At 37.0% G+C, this 12,906-nt stretch overlaps 1 protein-coding gene across 1 annotated transcript in view; it reads right to left on the minus strand.

Moving 5' to 3' along the window:
- The window catches only part of FSTL5 (follistatin like 5), a gene marked incomplete at its 5' end in the record, with an annotated part of 136,636 nt that overhangs the window by 74,036 nt on the left and 49,694 nt on the right, over nucleotides 1-12,906 (minus strand). Inside the window, one exon of the mRNA XM_072406841.1 lies at nucleotides 239-409. Coding sequence (XP_072262942.1) covers nucleotides 239-409 — 171 coding nt within the window. The remainder of the gene's footprint in view (nucleotides 1-238; nucleotides 410-12,906) is intronic.

Raw genomic sequence — 12,906 nt, forward strand, 5'->3', positions numbered from 1 at the left:
TGTGCTTCCTTATGGACAAGTTGTTTACTGACATATAAATGGTTATGTATCAACACAATAAATTCTGTTCAACAAATTCAGTTAGTGCAGGAAATTGCAGATTTGTCCAGAGGGCCCTTGACCAAGCATCTAAAGCTTATTATGCATGATCAGTAACATGTGAATAAACTTGGCCTTGTAGCACAGGGATGAGAAATGTATAGATGTATATAGATGTATAAACAAATGACACTTTTACTTACATTGATGTCCTCCAAGTCCAGGTTGTTTAGAATGACATTGTTGCGTTTCCAGATAATAGGAGGTCTCATATTCCCTTGTATGCCACAGATCAAGACAACGCTTTGTCCAACTGTTACTGTTGTATAGCTTACTGCCTGGTCTTCTGGAAGGCTAAGCTGAACAATTCCTGTAATCAGACATATTTCCTTAGAATAATATATTCATTTATTTATTTACTAATAACATTAATAATGTTTTATGCTAAACAAACCTTTTTTTTTTCAAACTCATTCAATGAAAGGTCAACGTGACATTTCTATCAAAGTGAATGACAACTATCACCTAGGAGGATAAGAAGCAAACCAGACTTGAGAAGGCTACAGAGACACAAATCTTCCAAGCATGACAGATTTTACCTCCAGGTAGATGCATTATTTAAAGGCCAAACAATTCTTTCTGCATAATAACATTGTACTCTGGATTAAAAACAACTTAATATATAAGACGGAATTTTTTAGGTGATGTGCATATTCATTGATTAAACATTTAGGTATACTTTATTAGGTGTATAAAATGTATGTAAATTAAATCTCCTATCAGTGTGCATAGCCATGTCATTAGCCATTATCTACCCTGGTAATTAGAAACTCACGCTATCCTCTGTAATTAATAACTTTCCTTTCAATTTATATAGCGAATATAAAGGAAAAACAAAACTGACTAGGTAGCATTTGTGTCATTATGTCAATATGTTACAACCAGAGATGAGGTATGAGTTTGATTCCAAAAAAAGCATGAACATTGGGCTTATCAAACTTTAAAATACATTTACCAAACTTAGACCAGGCTGAAACCAGGCATATTCACCCATCTGTATTTGCAGCTTTACCGTTAGAGTTACCTTATATGTTGTGCTTGAATACGTGTTGAATTGGTTTCCTATAAATGTCCACTGGCACAAAATTGCTACAATGTGCCTAATTCATTAAAGGCTGGTGATCCAGAAAACCTGGAATGAATCTGACCAGGATTAAAAACATTTAATGGGCCTGATTTATTAAAGCTCTCTAAAGCTGGAGAGTGATCCAGCAAATCTGGAATCGATTTCTTAAAAGCCATTTGCTATTTGTTGGCAAATGTTTTAAAAGGTGGACAAAATCCATTCCAGGTTTGCTGGATCAACCAGCTTCACTAATGAAAGTGTATCTTCTCCGGCCTAGAGAGCTTTTATCAATCAGACCAAGTGAGTCTAATTTGGCTCTAGTATTTTATAGTTAAGGTAAAATATTTAAAAATTTACTTTATTAGGAATAAAGTAAATCTAAAGTCAATTGTTTTCATTTTAAGTGAAGAAAAGGGATGAGCGAGAATGCCTCTGGCATTCTCGCCTCTGGCACTAAGTACAGCCCGGTGACCATGGTAACTGAACTGCATATGAACTCTCAATGGGGTACTCAATTGAGAGTTCATCTGCAGTTCCACTGGAGTCCCCGGGCACTAGAGGTTCATTAACCTCTAATGCCCCGGGATCGCAGTGGATTCTCAAGGCTGCATTCGTTCATGCAGCCCTGGGAATCCTGTGTGCGATCCCCGGCACTTTCCTCTGTCAAACAGGAAAGCTTTCCTTAGTCAATCACAGAGCACTCACACAAGGTTTTTAATGGGGAGACTTGTCCCCATTTAACCTCTAGTGCTAGGGATCGCACACTGTGCTGATCAATGAATGCAGCCATCGCTGCAATCATTGATCACCACAGCCCGCAATCTTTTTTTAATTCAATCTCTTTTGGCGAATTTACACCAGCCGCTCTCCCTTAAAATTTCTGTAAGTGAGAACAGCCAAATTCGCTGCGAGATCGAGTTTTAAACACTTGCTCGCTCTTCCCTCTGCTCTTGTTGGGGAGATTTATCTTTACTTTCCTTATCCTGTAAACACAACATAAAAAAGAAAGGAAATCACTCCAAAGTGAAGGAAATCCTATCATAGACTACAGTGACCTGAACAGGTATTCCCATTTTGAATTTCTCATCTTTTGCTTGTTTGGTAATTTAGTAAATATATTATTTAGAGTTGGTCCTTAATGTCTATTTAGGTTTCCTTACCAAAAAAAGCAGTTAGAGATGTTGCTATGTTGAGTGACATGTGGAATACTACGCTATGATGTGGCAGTAGGTTAGAGGATTAATCTATAGATAAAAACATATCACAATGCTACCAATTATTGCTATTGACTATTATTTTTTCACTTTCCTCTGATAAAGCCATCTGTTTGATTATCCGTCGAGGCTGGTTAAAAAAAAAAAAAAATATTTGTGGGATTCTAAAATGCAAATATATTGGTTAACAGCTCAAATATTGCAGCTAGGACAGAAGATTTATTACTCAAATGGAAATAGTTTAAGTAAAATTTGTGACATTTATTGTAGAAAGCAGATTACACTAAAGGATGTAATGTAAGTTTACAATATTAAGATAACAAGAATTTTGTAAATCCCTGTAGGTACCAAATTATCCTGGAATATTTTTCAGTACTTATATTGGACAGCACTTTTTCCTTTGCAGTGTTAAGATTTAATGGACACTAAATATGTATTGAGTTGGTTTATTCTGTTTTTGCAGATTTGTAATGAGTAAATCAGTTTCCATCCAAGATAGTCCCATTGCAAGCATGTTTGACTGCAGGATGATTGAAGAGGCAGGTGAGGCGTGCCTTTAATTAAAGACTTGGAACTTAACCAGTTGTCAGACAATATTATGTTAATTGGTAATGAAAAGTTTATAAAACACAGCCAATGCAATTCAGAGAAACACATTTCAGGGGTACTTATTAAATACTTATACTTATTACTTATTTTGAAGAAAATTAGATCAGTAGTTTTGCCTGGGAGGTTCTGAAGAGAAATATCCCAATGTGCCTGTCAAAGAAGTGTGGTGAAACCAAATGACTACAGTAGGGACACTAGACTGTAAACTTCTTTTATGACAGTGGCCAGAATGAATTGGTCCCCTGGATGCTCCAAATGTCAAAACCATATACACAAAGTAATAAACACATAAATATTAAATACTGTAAACCAAAGACAAGAAGAAGAGGCACAGGCATAAAGTCTCATAAAAAAACTATATTGGATGTGAACCAAATGCTTTCTTTCTTTTTTAAACTAATAATTACTAAAGCTTATCAAAATCTGTTTATGCACTTATAGAGAAATATGAGAAATAAAACCAAAGTCTTTTGTATTTTTTATCCCTAGAATATATGTAATCTTCTAGATTAGACTTAGAACATTATAATTAGTACAATAGCAATCACAGATACACTGGAATAAATGGAACTCTGTACAGAATGTAACAAAGTAATTAAATCTGCTTTAAGTAGATAGATTTAACAAATGTATGCAGAACAAGTACACAGTTTTTGCGGTCTTGCAAGCACCAGTTCATGATTTAGAAGTATTTTATTATAATCCTCTTTATACAGTATTTTATTATACTTATCACACCCGTAGCATTTGCAGAGCAAATTTCCTTTACAACATGTAAAATTTAATTGTAATAGTTAAAAACAAATATAATCAAACTCTATTGTTTATAGAGAAAAATAAATTAGTTGTATAATAATTTGTACTGCTTCATCTAAAGAGGATAGAACTAAAGTAAAATAATGCATGCTTATTTGTAATTGTATTGGGAATAAGTCTGTGAATAATAAATACTTCACAGCTTCAGCCTCTATGGTAGTAAAAGTATTAGCAAACATTGCAAAGGCATTTATTTAAAAGGAGTATTCCTTTTACTCGCCAGGTCAAATATGGTGTCATTGCAGGTCTGACATTAACAACTGTTAAGAAGATCATTGAAACAGAACAGGAATGATGTGAAGATAACTGTAAAAATTTCTAGAAGCTTTGGGCTTAATACCAAAATTTAGTGAGGGTGGCAAATAGGGGATGAGCGAGATTCGATCTCACGGCGAATCAGGCCTTTCTCGCTTACCGAACATGTAAGAACCTGCAAGAACAATAAGCGGAGTGCAGCTGATAGCTCCGCTTCCCTGATTGCTCTTGCAGCCCTACCAGAACTGTAGTATGTGGTCTTGGATGGAGATTCTCTATCCAAGTACACAGTAGTCTTGCGGCTCTGCTCATGAATGAATGCAGCTGTGGGAATCATCCTGTACACTATTACAGAATGATTCCCACGGCTGCATTCATTCATGAGCAGCCACAGTACTGTTTCCGTCAGTGTAAGTCCCGCAGCTGTGCTCATCAAAGCATGCAGCCGTGGGAATCATCACAGGATGATTCCCACGGCAGCATTCATTGATGAGCATAGCCAGGGTACTCCTTCTGTCCCATGGCTGTGCTCATGAATGAATACAGCCGTGGGAATCATCCTATAATTTCCTTGAACTTACAATTGTTCCGCGAAATTGGTTCACCAAACTTTCTGTGTTTGGAACAGGATTTGGATATGTTAAAAATAATGTTAAAAACATGAAGACAGCTTGTTTTTTGTTCACTCAAGCAAAAATGTAAGAAGCAAACTGCCCATATGTTTATTCGAATTATGGGAAATTTAGGCAAATATAGAACTATGCTAGGATAGGATGGTGGAACCTAGCAGAGTGCAAGGAATTTACCTGTCCAGCGAGCCCGCGGCGTCCCTGGGGGTCACAGCCGCAGAGGGAGACACCGCTGCAGCAGGCAGCATGGCTAAGGCTGCTGCCCTGCTCGCAGAGTGTCTCTCCCTGCAGGCGGAGGTATCGGTTCCAGCCCAACTACTGCCGAAGTCCTGTTCTCAGCACTCCTGTGGAGGTGCAAAGTAGGGCACATCCCAGGGGTGCTGTGGGAAGAGGTGCGTGCGCTAGCATGCCTCTTGTACCCCCCGAGGGCGTGGCACTCGGCTGCCTCACCAGGGATTCAGTTACCCTCCAATCAAATGGTGCCAGGTGGCGCAAGGTCATTGGGCACTATGGCCATTTAGGTAGAACCTGTCCTGAACACCATTGCCCGCTATAAGCCTCTGTGAGTAAAGTGTGCTTGGGTGCGTTCTCTGTGTTGGCTCATTAACCTGTTGTGTCATTATCATAGCAACCTGGTCTGATACCTGATTCTGCTTGAACTCTGCCTGCCCTGGATTGTTTGTGACCACTCGTGCCTGCTGCCTGCCCTGACCTCGGATTGTTCCTGACCTGCCTTTAGGCCTTACCCTCCTGTACCACGCTTATTAGACTGATCATCTGTGATAACCCTTACCTTGTTTTATGACTACCAATAAAGCTTGACAAAAGGATTCTTGGAATTGATTGTGGTTTGTGTGCCCAGGCGCATTACACAGATTTTGTTATTCCTTTCTAGAACTTAGTTTTCTTTACTCCACATGAAACTATGAGGAATGGTGAAGAAAGTAATGTCAGGAATCCTTTTGGATCCTTCCTGGATCCTTTCTGCTGGTCCTAGCGGATAAATATCCTTTTCTGAATGGCAGTGATTGGAAGTCTTATTAGTGATGACAACAATGATGACCTCCTTCTTAATATTTATTGGAATGCTACTACATAGTGTGCCATCCCTGTGGAGGAAAGACCAAGTACAGACAGGATCACCAGTATTATTATTCTAAGAATACATGATCAGTAAGACTATGAAGATGGCCACTCATATTTTTTGTATGCCATTTTTACATAATAATATCAAATCCTTGTCTGCAGTTTAAATGACGAAGACCTGGCCCTAACAAATTACCTGCCTATGACATAGTCCAAACATACAGTATTTGTTAGGGCATTAATATTCTCTCCACAGTTTTACAGATAAAAACAAAAACACACTTTAGTAGTGTAGGGAATGATTGAAAGTTTTAAAAATCTTTCTGATATAATTAAATAAATAAAGCATATTTACTTTGTAAAATATATTTTCATGCTGCAAAGTTAATATTTACTTAGTTTAGTGAATTGACACATTAATGTCACATTAATCATCTCTTCATGTGTAATAATTCTGTTTTCCTTTTTTATCCTTATCCTTTTTCCTTCCTTTGGTTTTTAATTACATACACTTTTAGCAAATAAACTCTTTGGGCCTGATTTATGAAAGCTCTCCAAGGCTGGAGAGAATACACTTTCATCAGTGAAGCTGGGTGATCCAACAAACCTGGGATGGATCTGGTCCAGCATTCAAAACAATTGCAAGCAAATAGCAAATGACTTTGATGAAATCCATTTCAGGTTTGCTGGATCACCTAGCTTCACTGGTGAAAGCGTATTCTCTCCTGCCTTGGAGAGCTTTCATATATCAGGCCCTTTATGTTTATTGTGTACTATCCGTGTACATTGTGTTTATTGATGTATGCACCTTTCTGCATAATTACAGCCAAAGCCTTCTTTTCTTGTTTAAGTGTAACACAGACAGAGATATTGAAAACATTCCCAACTGGGGTCACAGACATTAATAAAATCTGACACAAACTTGTCACTCTTTCCTAAACTAGTAAAACAAAAGTAATAATAATATCATAAAAGTACTAAGCTGGTGTTTAGCTTTAGGCTTATAACTAGCAAAGAAACATTTTTATAAGGCACTTTACCATGTTTTTTTAATATAAAACTAAATAAAAAGTGTCTATTGTTTCTTGTGAGCATTGAATACACACTTTAATAATAATAAAATAAATATTATTATTAATCTTCAAACCAAGAGTGCACCAAAGCAACGAGTAAACAAACAAACCTAATACAACAGTAATTGAAGTTTTAATCTTTCTAACCATGTACAGCCTAGCGTGACATCCGCACATCTAGAAATAGACAGTATTTATTAGAGAGCCGGTGTAGAGCAAAGAGCAAAGACAGAGATGGATGGCATCGGTCTGGGGTCTATTTTGTCAGAATGGTTTTAGTGTTATGAACAAGCTGCAGGCGCTATTACTTGGTGCAGTGCACTGAAGTTCAAATTATGAAATACTGCAATAAAGTCCATATTATAAGAAAAATCCTCAATTCAACTTGTATGTTATATATATATATATATATATATATATATATATATATATATATATATTTATATATTTATATTTATATATTGCTTTTTATCCATCTTCCATATTTGTCTTTTAAGAATACAGTCATATAGGCAGCATGGTGGAAGGAGAGCCGTGCACTTCTAATAGCCTTCAGTGTTCTCTGTGGAAAACAGTGAATTGTTTTAAATAACACTTGCATCAATGTAAGCCACCCTGTGAAACTCAGTGGAGATCATGTGAAAAAAACTCAGAAATTAAAATGCATATCTAAAGGATATTGTACAGTCAGATTATCAAACATTTATGTAGAGCACATGCCTGTCTCATAGGATACACATGAAATGGAGGTCCTATTATTAGGTCATATAACAAATCTATAGGAGATGAGGAAAAAGAAATTGCCTTTTAAACAGTTACTACCGGAAAAAGTGTTCCATCTTCTAGTTCTGTGATACTTCTATATATTTTGTTCTATATTTCTATCACTTTTGGTATTAGAGACAGTGGTTATAAGACCAGGAAGGTTGATCTGCCCGGACTTTTCACTATAGCTAAAGGCCTGGGGGACTTTTATACTCTATAGTCACAATCTATTATAGCTCTCCAAGGCTGGAGAAGTTAGACTTCCTTCAGTGAACCTGGGTAAGGAAATTGATGCAAAATTTACAAATTTACATTGCTGACTTTGCAAGGTATTTTAAAAACCCTTGAATAGTATCATCACCAAAAATGGTGGTGGTAGTTTTGGGGTGAAAGTTGGTGTGGATCAGAGGGACCCGTAGCAAATAAAAAAGCATGTAGTATTTTGGTAAATCAGAAGGCACCTGCAAGCCTTTTCAAATTAATTGCAAAGCTCTTGAGCAAATTATTATCACCATTTTTATTTTGGCATTTATGTAAAAACTACATGCTTTCACTCTGACCTCCCCTGCAATTTTGCTGACAATGCTATATATGCTTTGCAATAAACACCAAAAAAGTGGGTAAAACAACTAAAAAAAAGAATGACAATTTTGAAGTATTTTGCAAGCAATGTTGGGGACTACTGTGATTCATTTAATACGTTTGCAAATAGATTACCTCAAGATTTTCTAAAAATGTGTTATTTTTGTGAAATTGTGAAAATAAATTATTACATTTTGCTACCCTTAATACTGGCCATACATTCCACAGTACCAAGTAAGAAATAACATAACACATTATAAAAACTATAACATGTTGTAACCCTGTTTGGTAAAAGCTTAGAGTGGCATCATGTATTTGATTTATAGTTTTGGATTTGGTATTTTAATCATACTTTTGCTTTTCCATACCTCAGTCTTAGTACCAGTATACAGAAAGGACTGTTTTGGTTTGATTATGTTCTAGACACAAACGTATCTAATTAACTATGTTTTTTTAAACTTTATGCAAATACACTAAGTGCATATATGTTTAGGTTAAATATTGCAATTGTATGTTCTGCACAAAAAAATCAAAAATCATGTTTTACTGAACACTTAAATAAAGTGTTATTTACATAGAAATGAAAGTATGTATTATTAACATACCTGAACCTTCAGGAGTGCTATTATGCAACTGTAAATTATTTAACTCTGTGCTTTCATACAATTTCACACATTGTGATGTGAATTCTATTTCTGTATCTTTCTTGATGGGATAGAAAAAAACATAAATGAAATTTAGCACTTTCCAAGATGAATGCTATCATGTATACCATGTGAACAATCTTGTCTCACCTAAATAACTAACCTAAATGCAATTGTTATAATCTCTTTAGTTGCATTTTATGAACATTTTCTAAAAAAAGAATTGTGTTATAGTTTGCAATACCATAACTTGACTTTAAGATGAATAATGAAAAAATCCCTTTTAAAGACAGGAAATTCTGTAAAAATATCTTACCCAAAAACAAATATGGAGCAATGATAACAGTGTTTTTTTAAAACTACCTGACAGGTACTAAATATTAGTTTGGCATGTATATTTTTAGCAAATTTGTGGCACCCATTGAACCCATATGGTTAAATGATTCATCAGATTAGTTATTATACCTAAAATAGTACTGCACACGGTGATGTAGGACAGGAGCCCTGAGGCTTCTCAGAGCTACCATTGCTGAACTCACGTTTTGAAAACTACAATTGCCTTGGTGAACTACTAGCTTAAAAATATTTCATTCTTTTTAGGATAGGCTTGGGATAAGTTTTGTTTGTATTGCTGTGGTGTGGTGGTATATCACTTTAATTTCTGTTCTTACAACTCCTTGTGGCAGTAGACAAGAAATTAGGGAGAAGTTGTCAATTGGACAGGGTCACACAGATAGTGGAATTACCTGTACAGAGGTACTTTGAGCCAAAAAAATTGAGCCAAAAAAAAAATGTTGATTTTCCCCACTACCCGTAAGGGGAAGGGATAGTGTGTTCTTGCAGGAAGGGATAGCTTTCCAGCAGAAATGAAGAAAAGTACTGACGTACCCTGGGACTTTGGGCTGTTGAAACAACAGTTTAAAAACATTACCAAACATTAAGACACAGTCTGCATGGACCTTTTTAGATCTACAAACAATGTGTAGAATTTCAAAAATGTTCTACTTTAAAAAAGAAAGGGTAAACTTAGAGAAAGCTTTTTTATATTTGAATAGAAGTTAAAGCCACTTTAAGGTTTTTATTGCTATCTATGCCCCTATTACGTTCAGATCACTAATGTTACCAAAAAAGAAAGGTAAGTCCAAAATGTTAAAAGCTCATTTGTTTTCTGGCACAACAGTGGGTATTTTGGTGTAATATACAGACCAAGGGCAATGCATTTAAAAGGATTTATGTAAACTTGTACGGTGAAATACATGATACCAAGTTCAGAGGTTATTTGGCATCATGTACTTTAGACTTTCCTGAAATGAAATTAAAGGGCCTAGATAAAGGCAGTTAGAAAATGTATTGCTGCAGATTTGCATTTTTTTTATTTGGGATCCAGGCCTACAGTGTCCTGGAAGGAATGAGTGGGCCAGGCACTCCTCCGTTTTTCCAGGGCAGGAAATAAGGATGGCCCCGGAGCACCTGGTCATGAAAAAAACCTGCCTTTGTATCAGATCAGGTGTCTTAGGTGGTGAGGCTCTGTGCAGCTTGTGAGCTGGGAGAGCCTAAGTGGTCCAATTGGGACCAATATCCCCAATGGGTGTATCAGCCTGAGTGCAAGCTGTGGAGCTAAAGGGAGCAAAACTGAGCAGTCCATGTTGTTTGGATTTTAACCTTTCCAGCGGTAATACCGAGTGTGGCTTGGGATGAATTTTCCATATCAAAAGCGGTAACCTTGAGCCACACTTGGGGTGTAATTGTCAGGAAGTTTAATAACTTACCTGGTAATCAGTGCCTGCAGCGTCCTCCAGCGGTGCCCGTCACATCCTCCAACGATTCCCGGCATCTTCGTCCCCTACTGATGCCGTCCGGGCATCTGTGTAACCTGGCGATGCCCTGCCAGCATCTGTGCCCCCCACCTATGAACATTGGGGATGCAAGGCCAGGGGAAGCAGATGCCGGCTGGGCATCTGCTCACGAGTGTGTGGCTGGGGGGTGGAACCTAGCAGCTGGGAAGTGGGGCCAGGCAGGATATTCAAATGCTAAGTGTATTAAACGTACAACTTTTACATTTAAAAATACTTAGTATTCATACCGTCAGGGAGGTTAAAGCTGAATCTACAAGTGCGACTTGTGAGTACCACAACCAAACCTGGTGTGACCGCTTGGGTGGCATGAGTTTATTTGCCAACCGTTGCGGTGGTCGTCACGCTGCGGTGAGGTCCTCGAAGGATGTTGGTTTGGGTAGTGTTAAATGGGGGTGGGAGATTTTGCCTTTGGTGTGGAATCTCCAAAAAAGGTGTGTTTTCAGGACATGAAATTGTGGTGAGACTGTGCTTGGTAGTGATATCAGTCCTGAGCTTGGTATGATGCGGCTGGAAGCATTAAAAAGCTTGGTGGCGCAGACCCCAAAAGGATGTAATAGAAAGGGGGAACTTTGAGGACCAGTAACTAGATGTTAATGTGTGGGAAAATTTTAAGGTGTGGGAAAATGTTAATAAAATGTTATTTAAATGTTGTCTAATTTTAGGTAGGTTATTGATTAATTATGTTAATTTGATTTGTTATTGTTGTTTTGTGTTTTTTGTTATTTCTTGTATTAAATTGGTTAAGTTATATAACAAAAGGCCTACGGGCCATTTAAGCAAAATCTGGTATGGTGTAATTTGTTGGTGGGGAACTGACTGCAGTTCTCTGTTTGTCCTCCAGTCATGCGGAGGTGATAAATAAATGGGAGGGTTGCAGGCGATGGGGTTGAGGCAAACAGCATAGGAATTGTACAAAGGATGACAATAAAACAAGATGCAGGGGAAGCTACAGGCTCCCCAAGATTTTTTATCTTCTTTAAGTACCCAAAGTTCCCCAGGTCTTTACAGTTTTTTTGGAATAGCATTTAAGAATCTGTTTTGAATTCGTTATAATTGTGGTTTTAATAACATTTTAAGTTTTCACTTGCTGCTTTACAAATACCAAAATAAAATAAAATGAATAACACCATTTCAAATGAAAACAGGTACAGTTACCGTTTGTAAGTCATTTGGCCATTAATGGTCTTTGTTTGGCATTCCTGATATTTGTAAAAATTACCTTTTTAGCTTCCACATTGTAAGAATTTTCATATTTGGATTCTCTAAATAAAAAATTCTGAACCCTGCCCTAAAGTACTGCAAAATTAGTTTTTGCAATGCAATTTACAACAAAGCACCATAGCTGAAAAGAATTTTGCTACAGATTTCTGAAAGATATACGTTGATCACTCTGACACCTCTATTCACACCTTTTCGCTATTAAAAAAACATCAAAAATGCTCAGCAGTTGTCCAAAAACTACCTTCCATATTACATGTCATTATACACACTAAAATAGAGGCTCAGACTTCTCCAGTAATGCTTGAAACATCACCAATCTAGCATATTGCTGGCGTTCAGTCATGCTAGAGAGGAATGTAAAAATATAAGGGAAATAAGACAGAAAAAGGTTTTTTTTGCAAAAGATCATTGTTTTTCAGGTCTCGGCTTGAATTAGTGTTGTAATCAGTATATAGAAAAATATTCAAATTTCAGCCTTGTGTGTTCATGGAAACTCTTTTATAATACAGAAACATAAAGAAACATTGTTGCTCATGTCGGACTTGCAGTAGCACCTTCCGTGGCTTGTCCGGGGCTGCAGACCCCTTCTATATCCACCACGGGAAGGATTTTGATGTATAAGTGACCTTGGGCAGAATGTATATATGCAAAGGCTAAGGTTCTAATGAATCTTAGCATACATTATAACTATATATCAGAATAACTCTTGCACTCTGGATGCATCATTGACAAAGATTATGTGCTTTTACAGGTAATTTGCTGTTCCATTTGCTTTCTGAAAGTCCAGGATCACTGCTTTGTTGCTTACTGGTATACATGCTGGAAAGGAATCTGCAGACCTACAACGCAAATTTCTCTTTATTTTTGCTTGTTTCATTCTGTTGATTTATGCTTCCTCCAGCTCTCCTTCTAGCTATTATTACCCCACCAGTCATCAGATTCCCAGTCATCAAGGGGACAATTCTATATGACATGAAGATGTAAGGGACAT

Source organism: Pyxicephalus adspersus, chromosome 3 (assembly GCF_032062135.1).
Source record: "Pyxicephalus adspersus chromosome 3, UCB_Pads_2.0, whole genome shotgun sequence".
NCBI lineage: Eukaryota > Metazoa > Chordata > Amphibia > Anura > Pyxicephalidae > Pyxicephalus > Pyxicephalus adspersus.